Source organism: Podospora anserina, chromosome 2 (genome assembly GCF_000226545.1).
Source record: "Podospora anserina S mat+ genomic DNA chromosome 2, supercontig 2".
Lineage (NCBI taxonomy): Eukaryota > Fungi > Ascomycota > Sordariomycetes > Sordariales > Podosporaceae > Podospora > Podospora anserina.
The window spans coordinates 4,376,393-4,399,392 of record NW_001914858.1 but is presented as its reverse complement, the minus strand read 5'-3'; the positions used below and the strand labels follow the sequence as shown (position 1 = coordinate 4,399,392).

Below are 23,000 nucleotides of genomic sequence, written 5' to 3'. Positions count from 1 at the left end.
GTTGAAGGGGGGAAAAAAAAGGGGGGGGAATGGGGAGGAGAAGAGAGGGGGAGAATGGGGAGGAGGAGGTGGTGGTGGTAGAAGAGGGGAAGAAAGATGAGGAGAGGGCAGAAGAGAAGAAGGAGGAGGTGGCGGCGGCGGTGATCGAGGAGGAGAAGGAAGAGGAGGTGGAGAAGAAGGAGGAAGACGAGAAGAAGGAGGAAGACGAGAAGAAGGAAGAGGAAAAGAAGGAGTAAGCTGTGGGATACGTTTATTGTGAGGGGTGTTTGCGATAACGGCTTGATTCTTTTTTCTCTATGAGGGATACCTAGGTATAAAAAACGGTACCGGCAATTTTGTATTTCCATTTTTCTTTGGACATGTTTAGGAACAAATTTGATGTGCTATCAATCACTCGGTTGCAGATGCCGATTGAGCACTTCAAAGTGCTTGCAGTGCGGTCTGTGGATATGTAAGACGGCAAAATACAACCCGTTCCTCGATGCATGTAGGAAACGATGCGAAATACTACCAGCAGACTCTGAATCGATACATGACTCTTGCTGGCTATGCAAAAAATGTAGCTCCATCCAAAAAACAAAAGTTCGAGCCAACGTCGAGAGGCGCTAGCCCCACTCAGGGGTAAAGTAAACAAGCCCCTGTCGACTCTTACCTCTGACCAAACAACTCGGATGAAAGCCAGTGGGTGAGAACTACCTTTTTTGACGCTTCCTTGTCCCAGTCTTTCACGAATTCACTCTAACGGATGGTTATGCTGTATTCTTAAAGATATTCTCTCGTAATGCGGTGCGAAGATACTGAGAACTGGCCGTGCAAAGCACCCAAAGTAGCAATGCATACCTCTCTCAGACATATTCGGAGCTTGGACAAGTCTGTGGACATATTTGTATTCTGGCCAGGACCTGCTTCTCTGCTGGCAGTCAAGATGTTTCTGAAGCAAAATAAATTTGCAGTGCAAGTAAGCATCAAACAGCTCTTCTTGCTATTATATATGGTGCGATAAACTCTGTTTTGGTGGTATCAAAAGGCACGCTGATCAATCTTACGGAATTATACATGCTATCCGCCCCTTACACCCCTCCAACATCAACTGCAAACACTCACTGCCCCGAAGACCCGGTACTACTCGCCGCGCTCAACGGCCTCGGCGGCGGAACAGGCCCAGCATTATCCCCATCATCACTCCTCTGCATCGGCACCCCGCCCACAAGCGACCGCACCAAGTTATGTGGCGTCATTGTAGACGGCGGCGCTGGCGCAGGAGGTGGAACCCCATCCCCTTCTTGATCCCCGCCGTCCTCGTCGTTGCCGGTGATGTCTCCCAGCTCGGCATGTGCAGCCGCCAACTGCGCCGCTTCTGCCGCCAGGTTCTCGGCCGCTATCTTCTGCATCTCCAGCAGCCTCTGCTTCTCAGCCACATCCACTAGGTCATCGTCGTCACTCCAGTACGGATCGTCATCTGCCAAGTGTGGCATCGCCATCCGTTTCCAGAACCTCAACTCCTGCCTCATCGCCTTCATCTCGACCCTCTTCTCCCACCTCTTTTCGTCCTCGTCGTATTTCTTCCGGAAATTCCTCAGCTTCTCGTTCGCGGCGCCGGCGTGGGCCTGCATCTCCCAGATTTGTTCGCGGAGCCTGGAGTTCTCCGCGCGGGCATCGGCTAGTTGTTTGCGGTAGGACTTGTGCCAGGTCGAGACGTCGCTGACGTGCTTGGCTTTGTATTCGTGGAAGATTCGGAGCATGGAGGACATTTTCTCGGCGAATTGGTGGAGGAGGAAAGCGTTTTGGTCACGCGAGTATCTGGCTTTCTCGAAGGCTTCTGAGAGGACTGATATGTAGGTGTCGAGGTCTGCTTCTTGGGCTGGAGAGGGAGGGGTTAGCATGTTGGTTGAGTTTGTAAAGGAATACAAAATGGGGAGATGTACCCTTGATTTCATCCGCTGACAGGTTGATCAGCTCTTCGTTTCCTAGCGACTGTGACCTCGCCCGTGCGCGAATACGGCCGACGCAAGAGATGACTTCTTCGAGAGTGCGCTGGTTTTGGGCGAGCTGTCCGCTGAGAGTGTCGACCATGTTGTAGATAAAGGTCAACTCGGATGCCTGGCCGGCTGGTATGGGGACGCCAACCATGGCTCCCTGCATGTTGGCGCCGTTCATGCCGTTCATGGCTAGGAGCTGCTGTTGATGCTGTTGCTGCTCGTAGAATTGGATCTGTTGCTGGTATTGAAGCTGTAGCTGTAGTTGTAGCTGCTGTTGCTGTTGTTGCTGTTGCTGTTGCTGTTGCTGTTGCTGTTGCTGTTGCTGTTGCTGTTGCTGTTGCTGTTGTTGCTGGTGATGCTGCGAGTATTGCGACTGCTGGAGGAGGGATGGTGGAGCTGGAAAGTCCATGGTGGGTGGTGAGCGTTGCGGCGCTTGGGTGTCAAACTTATTTGATCCACTAAACAGCTGGGGGAGCGCCCACTGCAGCAATTAGATTAGCGTGTGTGGCAGGGGTGTTCCTAGCCCAGCAGTGGCTACGTTGGATGGACTTCAAGCAGTTCTTCTGTGCATGCGATAATAACATTATTTTTCCTCGTTGAGGTGAAAGTGAAAATAAGATAAATGCAGCTCCTCTTAGAAAGAAGTTTCTTGCATGTCGGTTTGCATTTCTCGGGCCGCAGGGGTTCATTGGACGCCCTGACGCGGGTGCGCTTCAAAGACATCCATATATGTCGGTAGACAGCCGCACACCAGCAGCATATCCAGATTTCATATTCCTCTGGCCGGGCTCTCTCCTGGATATCCAGATATGAATATCAAGTTTAGGAGCCATCTTATTGCCCAAAAATCGCAAAGGCCTGAATCCTCAACCTAGTTGTAAACTTCAAGATACATACATGCCAGCTTCACGGGTTAGGGTTGGCTGTCTGTCTTTTCGGTCAGATAGTGGGGCGCGGTCCAAGCTCTAGGTTCAAGGTTGTGGTTCTCACTCTCACTCTCACTCTCACTCTCATTCTCCTGCTTCATTCCAATTTGCCCTTCCCACCAAGATCATCTTTCATGACTGCTGCCGAGCCAGTCAATTTCTGATGATATTGCAATCACTCACCGTGATATAATTTACAACTAACCCAGTTGAAACTCCGCGATCTAAGTTCAATTAATACGTTGCTCTTCTCCTCGCAATCCTGAACACTACGCCTCGCTCCCTATAAGATTCAGGTGGTGAAAGCCAACCGCAATTCAAAATGACAACTCCTACTCCAATGAAACATGCTCTTTCACAGCAGGGCAAGACTCCCTCCCAGTCACAACACGGCGCTGTTGGGACTCCCCCAGTCTCGACTCCGTTCTCCGCCGCCCATGCTGCCAGTGCCTTCTCACCACACGGTCCACGATCCTCACCACAGCAAGTCAAAAAATCACCCGCGACTACTCTTGGTGGTCATCCTTCCGTACCAGCCGTAAACTTCGACAGTCCATCAGCCGCAGCTGCTCTCAGCGCACTCAACATGGGCTCCTTGGACTCGGGCCTTTCAGGCTTCCTGGGCAAAACTTCAGAGGATGAACGAGCAAAAAGGCTGGATGCTATGATCGATATCCTAAGTGTACGGCCCATATGCCTCTTTCTGCTATTCTATTTTTCTGACCTGCAGCATAGCAAAGAAAAGGCCTCGTCAGCGAAGCCGGCCTGGAGCGACTGGCCAAAAGACTCGGCCTGGAAGTATTCTGGGACGCGCCTGTCGGCAACGAAAAGAAAAAGAGCCTGATTATAGCTGGAGCAGCCCTGGAGCTCTCTATCGACTTCCAAAAAGACATCGTGCTGTCCCTCAGTCTCAACTTCCCCGAATCAGCCGACATCGTCAGCAAGCACGCCGCGGCAGCCGGTGAAATCCTTCTCAAGGATTTGCAGTTGGAAGACGGCCAGCTCCCCCTAACCAAGTCTCTCGCCGGATTTGCGGACAACTTTGAAAGGCTCGCCATGCTAGACAAACTCAGCCTGAACCCTGGACTTAATTTGTACGAGGCCGTGGCTGGGGTCTACGAAAGTTTACTTCGCCTACATCATTGGGAAATGCAAAAGCTGAGAGAAGAGCCGGCCTTTGCGGGCAAACGAGATTTCGAGATCGAGTGTCTCGCGCTCTGCACTAGAAGTGGCAGACCAACGATGAACTCGCGCCGCAAGACAGGTCTGAGCCTAGATTATTGGAAGCAGGGCAGAAATTTCAAGAGCGAAACCCCAGAGCAAACCGCCGAGATGATCGACAACAGCAAAACATGGAGTCTCCTCATCGGATGCACCTCTCTAAACCCAAACAACCCCGTCAGCCCAGTACGCATCTCTGACAAATGGATCAGTGTGGACGTTGAGAGGATGCCATTGCCGGATGAGTTGGGCCCTGTCGTTGACTGGCTCGACCCGCCCCCGACCTATCTTCCAACCCCCGAGGATGAGAAATCAGATCCAGGGGTTCTGCTCCACGCCCCACGTCTTCCTGAAGCCGTGTTTCAAGCCATCTTCGACCCTCCCATTCACATATCCGCCGATCTCTGGGACAAGATACGGCAACTCGGCGTTGGGGTGGTGGACAGCGCCCCCGAAAAGCTGACCACCTTTGACAACTTGGTACTCCCCCAGGCGCCCAACACTGGCAATCTTAAGAGCAGCGACCAAGCCAACGCCGAAGCGAGGACCACAGTATGCCACAAGAAGATCCCCAACTTTCCGCACCCCAACGAAAGCGAGGAGGTGCAGATCATGAACCACACGAATACTCTCTACGTCTACGAGCCAGTCTATGGCAAGACTCTTACCGAGCTCACCTTTTCTCACCCTCAACACCTGGTGATGATGTTGCCCCATCTTCGGCAATATGTCTTTTTGTCGATCCTGCTGGAGAACAGCTTCGAGAAGGACGCCGGCACAAATATCACGTTCAGCTCGACGAAAGTATTGCCAACGACTGTCGGGGACGGAACTACAATGACCGAAACTAACATGGATGAGTTTTCTGGCTTCATGCAGTCCGGCTTGAACGGGGGTTCCTCTGCTGGCATCAGGCAAGAGGATGATGCCGCGGCCGAAACCGAACGGGGAGCGAATGAAACCGGGAAGAAGCTGGACTTGAACATTGATGTTACTCTCACCATCCTTCCGGTTCCGCGTCTTCAGATTGTGTTCCCGTTCAGTGAGAACAAGACGGCGAACATCCTCCTCGAGATTAGGGAGAATGGGCATGTCCATGTGGAGGCGCAGAATGTGCTGGATGAGGGGAACATGATGGGGAAGAATGGGAGGACGAGGAGGGTGGAGGATATTGGGTTGGTGTTGGAGGCATTGGAGGATATTGGGAAGTGGGCGAACTTTCTGGTGACGAGGTGGGGGAATTAAGGGGGGGTGTTGTTGTGCTGGGTGTTTAAGGGGAAAGGCACAGCTTTGACTGGGTAGCAGGATAGGACCAAAGCGCGCCGCAGCATGTAATAGAGCTGTTCGTGGCGAATCAGCAAGATGTTCCATCAAGTTGGCTTGTGATGTTTGATGCCGATTGTGATAGGGAGGGCTTACCCTATTGGGGAGGCGAGCGCATACCTAACCGGGCGAGTGTTGCGTAAGGGGCGGACTTGAGGGTGTGATGCGTTATGGGGCAGAGCAAACACAAGTTCTTAACTTGTGGTGATGCTGTGTGGTGAGGACTAGAAATCAGGGGCCAACCGAGAGAATAATAGGAAGGGGGACTTGTGTTGGTATACAGTAGCTATGGCCGCGTCACGGTAGTTATGGCCGCGTCACCAGAGGTATGCTGTTGGTGATAATCTGGGCCTTCCCCCTTTTTTTACCTCTTGGTGTAGCAAAATACTATGGGGTCATCCCGATATTCCAACCTTCCAGGAGTTTGGGCGCCGAGCATATAAGTTGAGAGGAAGAACACCCAAAGGAGAGAGTTGTCCCCAGCATCACCGAGACAGGCTTTCACAACACAGCTACCTTTGTCACAATCAAGCTACTTAAAGAGCATCCAAAATGCGCGCCTTCACCACCCTCATCATGGCTCTCAGCCTCGCAAGCAGCACCATCGCCGCTCCTGCGTCTTCTGCTCTCTCGCCTCTTGTCAGGGACGCTCTCGCCAACGACGAATGCCTCTACCTCTGCACCTGCGCCGACTCTGTCGAGCAGAGCAAGGAGTGCTGTGTTGCTTCTGGGGGAAGGTTTGATGAGTCTATTGGCGTATGTATTTCTCCTGCCGGGGTGCCTCATGCGGTTGCTAACAGGTGATGTTTCTGATAGTGGTGCGCCGATATGAATAATACCACGGCTCATGATTACACCCAGTGCTGTGGGGGGGTTTATGGTTGTGGGTTTGGTTTTGGATGCCCGGCTCCTGGTCAGTGGTAGGGAGTTGATATGGGGTAGCTGAAGGGAGTTGGTGATGGTCATAAGGATTGACAGTGATGGAAGCTCATGGTGGGAGATCTTTGGAGTGTGAGGTTCTGATGGTGATAGACGGTGATGGTGGAAATTCCGGTTCGTTGGTAAGAGTTAATTGGGGGCCCCCGGGGAATATCTAGCTAGTTTCGTTTCGGTACACACCTGCCTAGGTACAAATAGGAATCTAGAGGATTATCTCTTGTGATGTCGAATGAACCGAGAAAAGAGGAATATAAGACAGGTAAAGCTGGTCTTCAAACGTGGCGTGTAGTCAGGCTGTCAATTAATATCCATGTTTACACTCCTCGTTACACAAAGATTATGTAGTTGAAATGTTGCTGCAGGGTCCATGTTTTCAACCTTGCAACAAACACTCCAACCAATGTGATGAGGCCAAGTTCATAGGCAGCAGTATAACTTCGGTCTCCGTATCTCGGCCCAGTCTTACCATTCGTCCAACAAGAAGACTCTGGCTTTGTAGACGTCATCGAAAGCTGATCCGCTTCCTCGACACACTACCTCGTAGGTCTTAACATCTCATCATCTGCCCACAGTGTCCACTAGGTGCGTTTTCCTTCCTTGCAGAATACTTTTACCATCATGGATGCCGGCATAACGCACAAGCTTAACTACCACGAATACAACATGCGCGTCTCCGCTACCTTGCTTTTCTCGTTGGCCGGTTTGGCCAGCACCACCACCGCCCTTCATGTCCCTGACTTCCTCTGGTCGATAATCGACAAGATTGATCGCAGGTGCCAGTACGACTGCTGGTGTGCTGAGGATGATCTCTCTGCTCAGTGCTGTGCCTCCACTGATGGGACCTTCGATGATAATCCAACCCCTGTATTTCTACCATGAATGAGGAGTGGATGGCTTGCTGACATTGAGGCAGACCTGCGTCAAGATGAACCTCACTGGCGCTACGACGTTCGCAACATGCTGCGGGAGCAAGAACGGCTATGGGTGTTCGCAGAAGACGCGTTGCCCTAGGCCTGATGGGGGCAATAGCTATGTAGACAGGGGCCCTCACTGGAGATGTACGGTTATGAAGTATGACATTGCAATGCCCGAGACTGCAGTTGTCGGCAATGGTGGAGAGAGTCTTCCTGTTAGGGAGTTGGTGTAGGTTGAGGGTCAACCTGAGAGCCTTGAATTGGTCCCAACAACATGAAGTTCTGGGGGCTTAAAGAAGATAGCGTCTGAATGCAATCGATAATTCCATACGATTCGCATCATGGGACTCAAACCTGCAGGGTTTGCATGCTCTTTGGTTCTGCAGATTGCTCGCTCCGCTCTAAAGGCCGCGTCACCAACTGCCAAGTGCCATCACAAGAGCCATGCACTTGATGATGTTTCTGCCCATTTCTCGGATAATAAATGGGAATTGATGACGGAAACAAAAACCTGAAGAGTTTGTAATGAGCTGCCGAATCGTAGTCGAGGTCTTAAAGCACTCTTACTAACCCTTAGAGAGATCGCTGAGAGCGTTGCTTATGCCTATGCTGTATGTGATGCCACAATAGTCTCTTTTCCTTTGTCCGGGTTTGCAAAAGTACCTGGTCGCATCATCACTACTACCTGCCAAGTAAACAGGTAGGAATTTACAGTATATAGAAGCAGGGGTAAAAGACCAACAGCTTTCGGAGGTATTGTTTCCATCGCTGCTTAGAGACAACTCGAGATATATATCGACAAACAGCTCTGCCTTCCCTCTCATAAGTAGGTAAGTAGGTAGAAAAAGATCATCAAAACTCAACTCAAGCCAAAAGATCTACCCACAATGCGCACCTTCACCACTCTCCTCTTGGTTTTGACCGCCGCCACCGCCATCACCGCTCCCTCCCCCAACGCCATCAGATCCCCGAACCCGCTACCAGCTCCAATGACCGGTGATTGCTTCTACAGCTGTGGGTGCTCCAGAGACGTTGACCCTTCGAAATCGGCCACGTGCTGCGCTGCCATCGGTAACACTCTGAATTGGCAGCAGGTATGTCTTACCTCTTTCATGCCTCACCCAGTCTCGCAGGTCCCAACACTTTACCTTCAGCTTTGCCCCGGCACGAACCATGATCACGCCTTGGCCTTTGTGACCTGCTGTGGAGGGGCCGATCCTGGGTTTGGCTGCCAGCAGAGGATTGGATGCCCGGTGCCGGATGAGAACTGGCAGTGAGGGGTGGTTGCGGTGGGAATACGGTGTTGGAGATGGGGATAAAGTCGGATGTCACCGGGGTGTGTTATATACCTATATATTTGATAAATAAGCAACAATACTTTTGCTCATCTCACTGCCTAAGGGTACGTACCTTAGACAAATGCTTGTGTGGAGTGAAGAAGCTGTTCGGAAAGCCAACATTTCGAGCAGGAAAAGCTCAGGCGGCAGATTGAGAAAGGCTCAAAATACCTACCGAAAAAGAAGTGTAATGTCCGCAAACGTCAACTTCAGATGAACAAGAAGAGTACAAGATGCTCGGCTGAAATTCGTCTGCCGACGAATCGCGCTCGCAGGCGAGAATCGTGCCAACATGTGGCGACGCTGAACTGTTGCGAAACGCCAGCGAGAGAGAGAGAGATAGAGACAGAAGATTGCCCGCCTATTCGCCTTCTGGCGAGCCTCCTTGGGGTTCATGCTGTCTCCTTCTGTTCCTTCATCCTCTCCTCCCCCTACTCGAAAATCTGATCGACGGAAGCAGGCTACCAGGCACGTCGCACACGGATCCGTTGCGCCTCGCTTGCTTGCGATGCCACGGGCCAGTTCTCATTTCTTCGATATTTTGGCTGAAGCACTCGAGGCTCGCGAACGCTGGTATGAGAATGCTCGGACGATGAAGCTGGGGGGCAAGGAAACCGAGCTTGAGGCTAGGATGACTTTTGTTCCTTGCTTTCTCAGTGTCAGTTACTAAAGCATGCAAGCAAATCTTGGTGTAGTGACCCTCGTCTTATGGGCTGTTGGAAGCACATCTGTACTGTTGAAGCACGCTGCGATTGTTTATGATAGTCAACATTTAGAGCTTCGCGCCCTGAGCAAGGTCCTTCCCAGCGCCATAAACAATCGCCTGATCGAGCTTCAATCCTCCTTCCCTTGCCCTCTTCCCCGGCGCCTCATAAACACTGAAACCCTTCTTCTCCATAAACCTAGCACACATGGCCTCAATCTCAACCCCCAGATCAGCCTCAGCATCAACCAAGTACAGCACCGAGATGATAATCTCCGCAATCCTAAACACCAACCCCCTAGCCTCAGGCAACAGTTCCTCCTGGTTGCCCGTATCAATCTTGTTCTTCAACACTTGCCATTCCTCCACCAACCCTGCATTCTTCGACGACAGAATCAGCCAATCCAAAGCTTGAACTGACTGCTTCCCGCTCAGGGGGTGCTTCAAAGCACGAAGCGTATCACTAGCCAAGACATCAGTCGTCCCCTCCCAAATAGCACCAACGCAGCAATCACGGAACAGTCTAGAGATATTGAGATGCTCAGACTCGACATTCTGCATGTATCCTACCCCTCCCAGCGCTTCCATGCAGCCGTACACCAGTGGGACAGTTGTCTCGCAGACATAGGACTTGTGAAGACTGGACAATACCCTGAGTAAAGGCTGGACCAACTCCTTAGGTGGAGTCGGGACCTTTGTCGCCGCTTGGTTGGAGGGAAGAAACCGCTCATCCAGACCGAGAGCGTGGATTGTGTAAAACGTCAGCAGCATCATACCGTGGTAGTCAGTCGTCATGTTGGCCAGTGTTCTCATATGCAAAGGGTGCGACGACAAGGCAATTCGCTTGCCTTTGCCCATTCCGACGGGGCGGACAAGGGCAAAGGACCGGGCGATGCCGAGCGAACGCCCAAGGTAGCCCATGGAAGAGACGGTAGTGTGCACGCGGGTGATGTTGAGGATGGTGCTGATTTCCTGGATTCCTTTGCCCTCCTCGCCAATAAGCCAACCTCGCATACCCTTGAGCTCGAGCTCTGCTGTAGGGAGGGATTGGGTGCCGAATTTGTGCTTGAGACGCTGGATGGTGATACCGTTGAGTTCGGTGCCGTTTCCGCTTTCGCCCGTGTGGGAGACTAGGGAAGGGTTATCGCGGCGCATGGGGGCGAAGAAGGCGGATACGCCCTTGGAGGGATGGGTTCTGGCGAGGAGAATGGTCATGTGGGAGTCGGTGGCTGATGAGAACCACTTGAAGCCGGAGATGGACCATGGGCCGAGGGGGATGGATTCGGACTGTGATGCCAAGGGGACTGGGGCTGAGGAAGGAAAGGGGTCGTAAGTGGCTACGGTTTCTGTCTGAGATACGTCACTGCCGCCAGTTCGCTCGGTCATCCATTGGCCGCTGGTCCATATTTTGGTTGGGTCACGGGAGGTTAGGTGGCTGTAGGCATTCTGAAAGACCTCACGTTCAATCGGCGAGAGTTTCTTCGCGGCGGAAGTGAACAGATGACGTTGAAGGAGACGGGCCGCGCCATCTTGCATAGCCGCTGGGCAGAGGGTATTGGCGCATGATGCTTCCCAGAGGTGGCACCGCAAAAACTGGACAAGGCGAGTGTAAGGGCCGTGGTCAGTGTCGTAGTTCAAAGCAACGACTCTGCGATGGCATTAGCACGGCAACCCGGCATGTAGGTCTTGTAGACGTTTACCCCTTTTTGAAGCCATAGTCTTGAAGCTTTCGCCATCCCTCGCCAACAACCAGCTCGCTTTTGGGCTTGCCGAATGAATCCCGGCCATTTCCGCGCAGATATGGCTGGTTATGCTCGGCGTCAGTTACCCAATCGAAGACTTGCTGAGACAAGACCTCTTGGCCGATCTGAGCAGCATCGGGTGTGATTTTGTCAAGGATATCCGATGGCAGGAATACTATCAGCTGTTAGTGATTTTGTGATGAAAGTTCCTACAGGGAAGCATACATCTGGCTACTCTTTGGTAGCTCACATCATCATAGAACTGGTTGTTGATCACGGGCTGTTGCTGGATAAAACCAGTATTCGAACTTGAAGGCTCCATTGTAACGGTGGGTACGTGTTCGTTGAGATAAAAAAGACTGCAGTAGATGATGTGAAATCACATTTTGAATACCAGCAGAACGTATTCGCTATTTACGTCAAAAGCAGGCGGACCACGAGCCTCGGCCTTGAACTGGATGTTGTTCCTGTCTTCTCAGTGGTTGGTTGACCGGGATTCCGTCCCATCCTGCCCCTGTAAATCCGGGGATGGTGGGTTCATGGGCGGAAAGAGGCCGCTGTCAAAGAGTGCCAAGATTTGCGGGGGACGAGCAAGTTACGGGGAGAGGGTTGGGGTTGGCTTTGGAGCTGTGTGTTGGATGTTCAACAAAGCAGTTGTGGTGATGACTCTCATGTCGGAAAAAGGTAGGAAATACTCTAAGTTTACGCATAGTATCAAAATGAAGCTTCGAAATAGTAGCAGAAAAGACCATCTACTGGTAGCAACTACTCTGGACCGTGTCACTCACTGTCCAGTGAAAACCCAGAGGTGGTCACGTGCTCACGTTCCATTGTCGCGCAGCCTTTTGTCTGTGCTGCCTTTCAAACCGCGTCAGGCTCTCCAACTCACTTACAGCGTCCAATTCCGGATATTCTCCCACGGGCAGGCAGAACGAGTGGCAACATGCAAAATCGCCGCGCAAATGGATGGCGATGAGATTGAGATTTCCGATGACGACCTTACAGCCTCTTCGGTTGATGGAGACCAGCCCGCCGTCACAAACTCTCTTGGGAAGCGCAAGTCACCGGTCCCACCTGAGCTAGAGGAAAGGGTCGTTTGGACAGATGATCCCGATGATGGGACAGCGCTCAACCAGCCACGGGCAACTAAGCGTCGTGCCACTGCCGCAACCACTGGCGGCAGGGGAAGGGGAGGGCCAAGGGGGGCAGGACGAGGGGGAGGGGTCAGGTCTGAAAGGAAGAGGACCATTAAAATCGAAGATCCGGGGACACAGCAGGAATATGAAGAGGCAGAGGTGCCCGCGTACTTACAGCAGCGAAGGAGGCGCTTCGACAGAGACAGGGAACAGCTTAAAGCCGGAGGACTCAAGATACCACCAGATTATTCGGAACTGTATTTTTCGGACGACGAACGCCAATTCCAGCATGCAGAAAGGCCACAATTTGACGAAAGGAGCGGAATCAAACCATGTCGTCCTAAAAAGCAGATTGAGTTGGAGTATTCAGCCGGCATCATCCCAGCTTCGATCGCCCAGTACCTGCGTGACTACCAAGTCGAAGGCGTACGGTTTCTTCACCAGAGATTTATCTACCAGAAAGGCTGCATTCTAGGCGATGACATGGGTCTGGGAAAAACGGTACAAGTGGCCGCATTTCTCACAGCCGCATTTGGGAAAACTGGAGACGAGCGTGATGCGAAGCGGATGAGAAAAATGCGAAGAGCAGGGGGCTGTTGGTACCCAAGAGTCTTGATTGTTTGTCCTGGATCACTGATCCAGAACTGGAAGAACGAGTTGAACCGCTGGGGCTGGTGGCATATCGACCTATTTCATGGCGTTGGGAAAGAAGACGTACTAGGTGCGGCCAAAGCAGGGCGGCTTGAGGTTATGATCACGACCTACATGACCTACAAGAACAATTGCGACGCTGTCAATGCTATCGACTGGGATTGCGTGGTTGCCGACGAGTGCCATCAGTTGAAAGACAGGCGGTCTGAAACGACAAGGGCCATGGGTCGCGTTAACGCGATGTGCCGGATAGGCCTTACAGGAACGGCCATCCAAAACAAGTACGAGGAGCTGTGGACGCTGTTGAACTGGACAAACCCGGGCCGTTTTGGAACTTTGGCCGAGTGGACCACCACCATCACCAAGCCTTTGACTGTCGGGCAATCTCACGAGGCGACCCTCAAACAGCTTAGTCTCGCCAGGACAACAGCAAAGAAGCTGGTGCACAACCTGCTGCCCGACTACTTTCTCCGCCGGATAAAGACACTTATCGCTGACCAGCTTCCGAAAAAGTCGGATAAGGTGGTATTTTGTCCCTTGACAGATATTCAGAGCCACGCCTATCAAAACTTTATCGACGGTGATCAGGTTCAGTACATCATATGCGCATCGGAACCTTGCCCGTGTGCATCTGGACGAAAACAGGGGTGGTGTTGCTACAAGATTCTCGAGGATGGGAGGCCTTGGAAGAGTCTTACCTTTCCATGCCTCACGACACTTCAGAAAATTGCCAACCACCTTACACTCCTTCTACCATCTTCAGCGGACCCAAACGACAAGCAAAGTACGGAGCTCAGCACTCTCCGCACCTGCATCCCCGATGGATGGGAGAAACTTTGGCAGGAGCGAGATTCGATGCTCAGTCTTGCCAACCCAGAATTCTGCGGCAAGTGGAAGGTTTTGAAGAAGCTCCTTCAGTTCTGGCACAGCAATGGCGACAAGGTCCTCGTCTTTTCTCACAGCGTGAGGCTACTGCGGATCCTCCGGCACCTATTCAACAATACAAATTACAATGTCAGCTTCTTAGACGGCTCACTAAGCTACGAGGAGCGCCAGAATGTGGTGGATGAGTTCAACACAGACCCTGCTCAGTTTGTCTTTCTTATTTCGACTAAAGCTGGTGGCGTTGGCCTGAACATCACCTCAGCCAACAAGGTTGTCATCTTTGACCCGCACTGGAACCCTGCTTACGATCTCCAGGCCCAAGACCGAGCTTACAGAATTGGTCAGATCCGCGATGTGGACGTGTTCCGACTGATATCAGCTGGAACCATCGAGGAGATTGTCTACGCTCGCCAGATCTACAAACAACAACAAGCCAACATTGGATACAACGCATCCAACGAGAGGCGTTATTTCAAAGGCGTCCAAAAGGACAGCACTCGAAAGGGCGAGATATTCGGGCTCGGCAACCTCCTTAGCTACCACCCCGACCAGGTCGTTCTCCGAGAGATCGTCAACAAGACCAACGTTGCCGAGGCCAAGGCAGGTGTCCTGCTCAGCGATATTGACCTGGAGAAGTTGGCAAAGGACAAAGATGACGAGATCAACCTCGTCAAGCAGGAGGACGACAGCGACGAGACGGGCATGAGTCAGTTGGCAAAGCTCATCACGATTGAAAACAAGGAGGACATGCTCAAGAGCCGCAAGACGCAGAAACCACAGAGCGATGCCGTCGCCGCCATTTTGGCTTCTGCCGGGGTTGAATACACGCACGAGAACTCGGAAGTGGTTGGCACCAGTCGCGTGGAGGAAAAGCTATCACGAAGAGCAGAGCTTGCCGCCAACAAAGACAGCCAGGAATTGGGAGGCGACCGCGCATTATTTGCAGATAGCCAGGCCAACAGTGTTCCCGATACCGACAGCGTGTGGAAAGTCCACTACAAGTTCAACCCGCCGGCAGCTGCAATGAGACGGCAGTTTTGTTCGATGGCAAAAGAGTTTGGGTTTGCGAATGCGACTGGTTTTGCGCTGGTGGTCGAGAGCTGGACACAGGAGCAGAGACGAAACTGCCTGGAGACATTCTATCGGTCGAGGGAGGCGAAGCTTTTGGAGAAGGAGCTGGACGAGCTAAGGGTCATTGAGGCACAGGAGCAGCCATCGCCATCGATTGTTAGTATAGAAGATGACGCTGTCATGGAGTATGGTGCTCAGCTGGAGGGGGTCATGAGAAAGGGAGAAGGCAACGGTCCCGTTGTACATGAGGACGCTGGGAATACCCTTCCTGCCCCGCCGAGGCCGACGATATTTCTTTCTGACAACGATGAGGATGATGAGCTTTGAGATTGAGATACCCCCGAATCATGAGCATGGTTTTTTGTTCAGAGTCCAGACAGAAAGTTTGTGACTGTTCCAATTCGGTTTCAGGTGCCTGGGGTGAACCTCAACGGCCAGGACCCAGCAGCACTAGACATGTGCTTTCTCGTGGCTTGAGTGCTGCATGTGATGGCCGAGCACCGTTTCGAGACGGAGCTTGGTCGGCGCCCCGTCGGTCCCAGACGGCTACAGCGGAGGAGCTCGTTGTCGCTGGGCCGGGCTGAAGTGGCAGCTGACATAAAGTTGACCGAGGTCGAAGCGGTCCAAAGGGGAATGGCCAATCACGGAGATATTGGCGAGCCGCGAAAGGTGGGGCAGTCGAAATGTTACAGCCAGGTACGAGTCCGTTTGTAACCTATGACGCATCTTCACATGCCATTGATGGGCCCAGCAACCAGCAACAGTCGGACGCAAACAGCGGGGGGAGGTTTCCAGAGGCAAAACAGCAAGACACATCAACAAAACGAGCAGAAAGTCAATTGATTCACGTCTGTCTGGCCACGCGACCAGTGCCAGTGGGAGGCACTGGGAGGGAAATAGCCCAAAATAATAAAGGAACCAGACTTTTTTCAGAATTGATGATTGCGCCCAGCCTTTGACTGACGTTTTCCAAGACGCAGATCTCCAGCCATTTTCCATGAAAATTTACAGTGGCTCAATTGTGGGGGAGGGGCCGCTGAAAGGGCGCAACAGGCCAATCGCAACGCCTGAATTCCGGCAGCGCTCAGCAGCATTGGCCCCGGCATCGGTTCGGCAATTCGGTCAACGGCGGTGCGGCTTGCATCCATTCGTGGAGTGTGGGGTCGTTGTTGGGGAAATAGTGGGACTTGCGGCGAACATGGCTCGGCTCAAAGGATTCTGACATGACACTCGATGCGGGCATGTTTTGTACGTCGTTGTCGTCACGGCAAACAATGGGAAGAGGTTAGCGAGTTGATGACTTGTGGTGATGATGGCCAACGCTCTGAACACTAACACAAAAGAAAACCGACAGACTCGACCGTTTGTGACCGGTCCGTTCCTTGTATCCGTGGAACAGCCACGCGAGCAAGAGTCAGTTGACGACCATGTCCCCAGACCCGGATTGAAGGTATGGAAACGAACGTGGGGAACAGGGGCAATGACTACATCCCCTTCTGGCTACTTTGAGTAGCCGCTAGACCGATCTCTCCCGACGCCCACACCAATGTCCGCTGCCTCAGCCCGGTAACCCCTCGTCCCTTTCTTTGCGCCCCTTGTTCCGATAAGCCTTCTTGGAAGCCGCCGGGGAGATACATTAGTCGTCTGCCTCCTCCTAATTCTTCCTCGGCTGGTTATACTTTTCTTGCAGTTGTTTGTCTTATACCCCCTTTTTTCCCTGCCATCCCACCCACCACCATATCCCATACACAAGGGCTCTGATATCACCGGTTGGATTATACATAACAACAAAGAAACCGTAAACGGTCTTACATACGCCACACCCACCCATCACCAATTCTAAAAACCGCGTGCCCAACATGGCTGCCAACAACATGGTCAATCCCGCCGTGGACCCCAACATTGAGGACGAGCTCTTCGCGAAGGAGGTGGCCGAGGTCAAGAAGTGGTGGAGCGAGCCAAGATGGCGGTACACCAAGCGCCCTTTTACCGCTGAGCAGATCGTCAACAAGAGAGGCAACCTCAAGATCGAGTATGCCAGCAATGCCCAGGCCAAGAAGCTGTGGAAGATTCTTGAGGGGCGGTTCCAGGTATGTTTACTGTCATGTCAACAAAGATGACCGAAGAGCCGACGCTGACTTGACTCGAAAACAGAACAAGGATGCCAGTTACACATACGGCTGCTTGGAGCCAACAATGGTGACCCAAATGGCCAAGTACCTCGACACAGTCTATGTTTCCGGCTGGCAATCATCATCAACGGCCTCTGCCTCTGACGAGCCCGGCCCGGATCTTGCTGATTACCCTTATGTGAGTGTGGTGACATGGAGATGACGAGAGCAGCAAAATACTGACTGAACCAGACTACCGTCCCCAACAAGGTCGGCCATCTCTTCATGGCCCAGCTTTTCCACGACCGCAAGCAGCGTCAGGAGCGTCTCTCCGTTCCCAAGGCGCAGCGCGCCAAGCTCGCCAACATCGACTACCTCCGTCCCATCATCGCCGATGCCGATACCGGTCACGGTGGTCTTACCGCCGTCATGAAGCTCACCAAGCTCTTCATTGAGAAGGGTGCTGCCGGTATTCACATCGAGGATCAGGCCCCTGGCACCAAGAAGTGCGGCCACATGGCCGGCAAGGTTCTCGTCCCCATCTCCGAGCACATCAACCGTCTGATTGCCATCCGTGCCCAGGCCGACATCATGGGCTCTGACCTCCTGGCCATTGCCCGTACTGATGCCGAGGCTGCCACCCTCATCACCACCACCATCGATCCCCGCGACCACGCCTTCATCCTCGGCACCAACAACGCCGACCTCCCCGACCTCAACGAGCTCATGATTGCTGGTGAGAAGGCCGGCAAGAACGGCGCCGAGCTCCAGGCCATCGAGGACCAGTGGCTCGCCAAGGCCAACCTCAAGCGCTTCGACGACCACGTCGTGGACGCCATCCTCTCCTCCAACCTCCCCAACCAGAAGGCCCTCGCCCAAAAGTACCGCGACAGCGTCAACGGCAAGCAGCTCTCCAACAAGGAGGCCCGCGCCGTCGCCCGCGGCATCCTCGGCAAGGACATTTACTTCAACTGGGACGCCCCCCGCACCCGCGAGGGCTACTACCGTCTCGAGGGCGGCTGCGACTGCTCCATCAACCGCGCCATCGCCTACGCCCCTTACTGCGACGCCATCTGGATGGAGTCCAAGCTCCCCGACTACAAGCAGGCCGAGGAGTTCGCCAAGGGCGTCCACGCCGTCTGGCCCGAGCAGAAGCTCGCCTACAACCTGTCTCCCTCTTTCAACTGGAAGACCGCCATGCCCAGAGAGGAGCAGGAGACCTACATCAGACGCCTGGCTGGCCTGGGTTACTGCTGGCAGTTCATCACCCTCGCTGGTCTTCACACCACCGCCCTTATCAGCGACAAGTTTGCCAGCGCGTACAGCAAGATTGGCATGAGGGCGTATGGCGAGCTGGTGCAGGAGCCTGAGATGGAGGGCGGTGTGGATGTGGTCAAGCATCAGAAGTGGTCGGGTGCCACGTACGTGGACGAGCTGCAGAAGATGGTGACTGGTGGTATTAGCAGTACGGCTGCTATGGGTAAGGGTGTGACGGAGGATCAGTTCCATTAAGGGGCGCATGAAAAGGGGTTTTCTTGTCTTTCTGATTTTGTGATAAAGCTTTTTGCGTGGTTCATTATTTTTTTGGGTAATTAGATAACTCTGAGAGTATTCGGAGAAAGAATGGATTGGATGATGAAGATGATCTTGCTGTTCGAATGCTGTGCTGGCGGTGATGTTTGCAGGTTGTCGCTAACCGCTGCTTGTGAACGGGTTTTGAAACACGTGGTTGTCCGATGTCTTCTCTTGCCGGTCTGCTTTCCTCCTTGCTTTCAGTTGACTGGCTGGTTCTGCTCGACTGCATTCCCAAATCTATTTGTTTGCCCTATCCGTCTGAGGCATATGTGTTGTGATTTGGTGACTGTCCGGGTCAGTGCTGTTCACACTCTCCTGTTTGTCTTTTTCCAGGGTCTAACTGGCTGGTTCTGTCTGGATATTCTTCCCAAGTCTACCTTAGGTAGTGTTTGTCCTGTCCGGCCAAAGCATATAATCCAACTCCTGGCCATCCGATCACCCCCCGGACATTCTTCTCCAACACCATTCTTTTCCTTCTGCATTTTCAGCAATGTGTTTGTTTTTGAACTCATAATTTCTCCATTTTCAGCCTTGCGTTTGTCTTTGAACTCGTTTCCCCCCTTCTATATATACTCAAACAACCACAAATTTTTCCTGACCTTCCCAGAGAATCAAGGTCACCTTAGCTTACCTTACCTCGTCCACCTCACACCAACCAGTTCTTGCACGCCTCCCACCTACTTACCCAACAACCACCTTCCTACCTACCTTTTCTCTCTCCCTTGCCTGAGAGAACCTCGCACCACGGGAGCATACAGACACCGCAGACACCAACCTCGCGTGTCCCCCAACGGGCTGCTGCCCTGCCACGGCAAGTTTATTGCTCGATACGCATTGGGGCTTCCTCGCCATTGGGGCTTCCTGGCCATTGGGGCTTCCTGGCCATTGGGGCTTCCTGGCCATTGGGGCTTCCTGGCCGAGGCTTTCGACAAGCCGGCCATGCCATCCATCCGGACTGATGGCGTACACGGGATCCCGGTTACCATTCCATACGCCATCACTGTACACAAATACCAAGTGGCGACTGTGAAAGGGATGAGGGGGCGCAAGACGGCTTGATGGTCCATTGTCTTTAGAAGCACATCATCATCAAGGAACGGGATGAGTTTGGTTTGGAGGATGGAAGATTCAATGGGGATGGGGGGTTGTGTGTGTGTTGTGGCGGTAGATTATTGTTGGGAGGAGGAAAATTACGGCAAGTGTTGGGAGACTGGGTGATGATTCTAATCGGGTGTGGATTCAAGGGCTTCAGGGAGCATTCAAGGAGTTTTGAAAGATCAGTTGAGGGGTGGTGATTAGAAAGTTGAGTGGTGTGAAGCTTGGCAGGCAGCTGTAGGGGAGCTTGTTGACTTGTTACTAGGGATAGGGGGTGCTGGATGCTCACTGAAAGAGGAGTATGCTATTGGGAGACAAGTATTGGTGTGTTTGGCTTGACAAATGTAACTTTCACTCCTGATTTTTTTTGGACAACCTCTTCGTGAAAAATCCGAATGGTTAGAGTCTCACGGTTTCAAGGTTGCTGTCCAAGATCAGATATGGTACAAACTTTCTGATGCCGTATGCGAGCACCCTCGTTCCAAATAATACAACATGCGTGATCGACCTGGGAGTCGAACGCTGGTTTGGCTAACCGAGACTTTGGCCGAATGTCACCTCATGACACAGTACAGACTTCCTTCGCTCAGTGCCTACAGTGTCTACGGGTGCGCTCGCTCGCGCTGCTGGGGCGGGCATAGGCTCGACAGTTTCGAGCTCGGCAATAGCCTCGATCGCTTCGATAATCTGGGCGGGAAATGCTGGGATAACAGTAACAGACACTGTGGCGGCTGTTGGGTGCTTTTCCGGTGGAGTTTTGGGGATTCAGTTTGGGCCTTGAAGTTTATCTGCTTTCTGGTTAGAGGTATTTGGATCATCGTATTCGAGATGGCACGGAGACGCGGCTGTTGAAAAGAGAAGTGTCTAGAGGATCTTGAAGTAGTTGAGGTTGTGGTGAATGAGGTACCACGGTTATTTGCAGACCTGGCAGGTAATCAAGGGCTCTATTAAAAAATGAAACTGGTAGATCAACAATGAAATAAAGGCACCTATATCTAATCATGCCGAGTCAAAAATATCAGATGCTCCACAGCCCAAATGGAACACCTGTTGCTGCCGTGTATGCCTAGAGTCTTTTGTGTCTATGCCAGTCTTCCAGCTACAAAGCTTTCAACAGGTCTGGGCTTTTGACCGGGCAATTATGTCGGAAGCTGACCACAGCTATTTACAACAAAATAATGGCCTATACCCTCACTGGCAAGATCTGGATCAAGTAATGGCGTTGGTCTGGCCAGCGTATCTCTAGGAATATCATGAATCTGCGGCTGAGGAAACTAAAGGGAAATCACACCTTCATGAAACACGAAGTCTATCCGATACTTGCGCCCACTGTATCATGAAAGACAACCCGACGGTTTAAGAACCACACACCAAATCGAATACCAAGTCTGACTTTGGCCGAGCCATTTTCCTCTCTGATTGATGCTCTTGGAAAAAATCCAGGCGACAAGACACTGCAAGAAGGGGAGACAACCCATCTCTCGAAGGGAGTGTGCAAAGAGGCAACAAGCGCACGCGGCCCAAACTACAAGCATCCGAACACCATGCGGCTCTACACATCAATCTGAACAATACGACCCGCCCAGCAGTCTTCAGCCTGATCAGTTACATCCCCAACAAATCCATGAACACCTCACACACACAGAGAATCAGTCAGCCGCCAACCCTCCCACGTTGGCCTGACTCGGATGGCAAGTAGGCGATTACACAACATCAAGGTACTGTACCTTCACATATGTACACACCCTTCTCCACTCTTTCAGAGCACCCCTTCCGGCTCATTGTGAAGTCATGGTCCGCAGGTCGTGTGGATAGAGGGGAAGCAAGAAAAGGGGCAAGCTAATCCTAGACGCAAGTCTCCGAATACCTACTGACTGTTGGGGGGGGGGGCGTTGGCTTCCGACTTCCGATGCGTACATGGGAAATCGCAACGTGGTTCCAGAACCCATTGTATCCATCATCATTATCGGCTGCTATTCCCCGTCCGTCCGGCCAGACCAAGGGGCAGCCATCATGTGTTGCCTTCCAGTTTGGTGCAAGCGTGGCGGGCAACAGCAGTATCGTACAGATACATAACGCCACGCTGCTTGACGCGGGGTCGGCGGGGAGCAGCAGTTACAATCCAAGTCTCTTACTGGAAGAGAAACTCTGCCGTGAGGGGAACAGAATGCGGGTGTTGTAAGTCGGCAAGCAGGAGAAAAGGGGGGGAATGTTGTGACCCCCCTTTGGGTCTCCATCTGACGGTCGTCTGATGTAGAGAGACTGTCATCGATATCATTTATTCGATCGGTTGAGGAGCAGGCACCCCCCGATCCGATCTTCCGCACTACACATCATCACATCGGATCATTGCCACATCATCCACCCCCTTCCCCTCGGCCATGAGGCCCGGTTGCTCTCTCCCCGGGCAGGAAAGCCGCCCTGTCTTTGTTACTTCCAAGTTGACCGCATGCATTACAACAGCGGCCACCCGTCTGACACGCAACCGGGTAGGAAATTCTCCGCAGACACCAGACCGCGAGATGAACCCCTGTGTGTCTTGAATGTTGTGCATCGAAGTGTGTGGATGGTGAACCTGGAAGAGTCCAGTTAGTGTCATCGCCGGGGACGATATGACCAGCAGATCAGAAGTTCCCATGCTTGGCCGCTGGTCGCCTTGTCAGTAGCCAAACTTGCATCCCTACCCGAACATCCGTTTGTGACTTGGGACGTGGCTTTCATCAGCTTTTCGTATGGCCTATAGGAAGGTGAAATCGGAGGATATTTTCTGCCGTTTTGTGTACCGTTTCGAGACCACAACACCACGCAACACTTGTCAATCTTAGACTTTGGCATCCCCATCGGTGGCACAGTGCCGTCTCGGTTCCAAGCCGCGCAAAGGGGGCGTAGGGCGACTTTGCCAGATGCCTAGATCAAGAGTCCGAACTGATTCCGGGGTTTGAGTGGCACAGTCATCTCGTCCGGTCTTGCAACTGGCTTTATTCGGCCGGGACTTTCAGAGATATCTCATTCTCCAGATCCAGGTTGCATGCTTGGGAATGCGCGATGGATCGATATGCTTAGGGGAGGGATGCTCAATGTGACTGTCTACCTAGTCACATACTAGAAAAACTATGTTTAGCTTCCAAAGAGTAACGCTCCACTGAGGTGCCGCACTGGGAGCGCTATCGGAGATGCCAAATGTGTTTGGGAGCCATGGCCCGAATGAATACTGGGTCGGGCTCTGTTTCCTGAAGAGAGCTGGCTGGTAGTTGAGCTTGTATCACCGAAGACGAGGAACACGGCGGAGAGTTTGTTCGGGTGGGGCCACCTGCTTGATATTCCTGTGCCTCGTGTTGCATGTTTCTTGTGTGGCATCTTGCTAGGACGATTTGTGCAGAGTCGGCATGTTG

The 23,000-nt window shown here is 52.5% G+C and overlaps 6 protein-coding genes across 6 annotated transcripts; 4 read left to right on the top strand and 2 right to left on the bottom strand.

The window, feature by feature from the left end:
- Nucleotides 1–1,100: 1,100 nt before the first annotated feature.
- On the bottom strand, nt 1,101–2,388 carry PODANS_2_12650 (uncharacterized protein; the record flags this gene model as incomplete). Its single annotated transcript, XM_001912048.1, has 2 exons — nt 1,101–1,861; nt 1,926–2,388. 2 exons carry the CDS (start codon nt 2,386–2,388, stop codon nt 1,101–1,103), a joined length of 1,224 nt encoding a protein of 407 aa, XP_001912083.1.
- An 839-nt stretch (nt 2,389–3,227) lies between these two features.
- PODANS_2_12640 (uncharacterized protein) lies at nt 3,228–5,371 on the top strand (the record flags this gene model as incomplete). Its single annotated transcript, XM_001912047.1, has 2 exons — nt 3,228–3,559; nt 3,646–5,371. 2 exons carry the CDS (start codon nt 3,228–3,230, stop codon nt 5,369–5,371), a joined length of 2,058 nt encoding a protein of 685 aa, XP_001912082.1.
- A 630-nt stretch (nt 5,372–6,001) lies between these two features.
- On the top strand, nt 6,002–6,373 carry PODANS_2_12635 (uncharacterized protein; the record flags this gene model as incomplete). Its single annotated transcript, XM_001912046.1, has 2 exons — nt 6,002–6,205; nt 6,266–6,373. The coding sequence occupies 2 exons, from the start codon at nt 6,002–6,004 to the stop codon at nt 6,371–6,373; spliced, it is 312 nt and encodes a 103-aa protein (XP_001912081.1).
- Nucleotides 6,374–9,411: 3,038 nt separating this feature from the next.
- On the bottom strand, nt 9,412–11,406 carry PODANS_2_12630 (uncharacterized protein; the record flags this gene model as incomplete). Its single annotated transcript, XM_001912045.1, has 3 exons — nt 9,412–10,988; nt 11,086–11,259; nt 11,310–11,406. 3 exons carry the CDS (start codon nt 11,404–11,406, stop codon nt 9,412–9,414), a joined length of 1,848 nt encoding a protein of 615 aa, XP_001912080.1.
- A 136-nt stretch (nt 11,407–11,542) lies between these two features.
- On the top strand, nt 11,543–15,154 carry PODANS_2_12620 (uncharacterized protein; the record flags this gene model as incomplete). The annotated part of the gene is made up of 1 exon (XM_001912044.1): nt 11,543–15,154. The coding sequence occupies one exon, from the start codon at nt 11,543–11,545 to the stop codon at nt 15,152–15,154; it is 3,612 nt and encodes a 1,203-aa protein (XP_001912079.1).
- A 1,532-nt stretch (nt 15,155–16,686) lies between these two features.
- Nucleotides 16,687–18,450, top strand: PODANS_2_12610 (uncharacterized protein; the record flags this gene model as incomplete). The annotated part of the gene is made up of 3 exons (XM_001912043.1): nt 16,687–16,917; nt 16,982–17,137; nt 17,191–18,450. The coding sequence occupies 3 exons, from the start codon at nt 16,687–16,689 to the stop codon at nt 18,448–18,450; spliced, it is 1,647 nt and encodes a 548-aa protein (XP_001912078.1).
- Nucleotides 18,451–23,000: the final 4,550 nt, after the last annotated feature.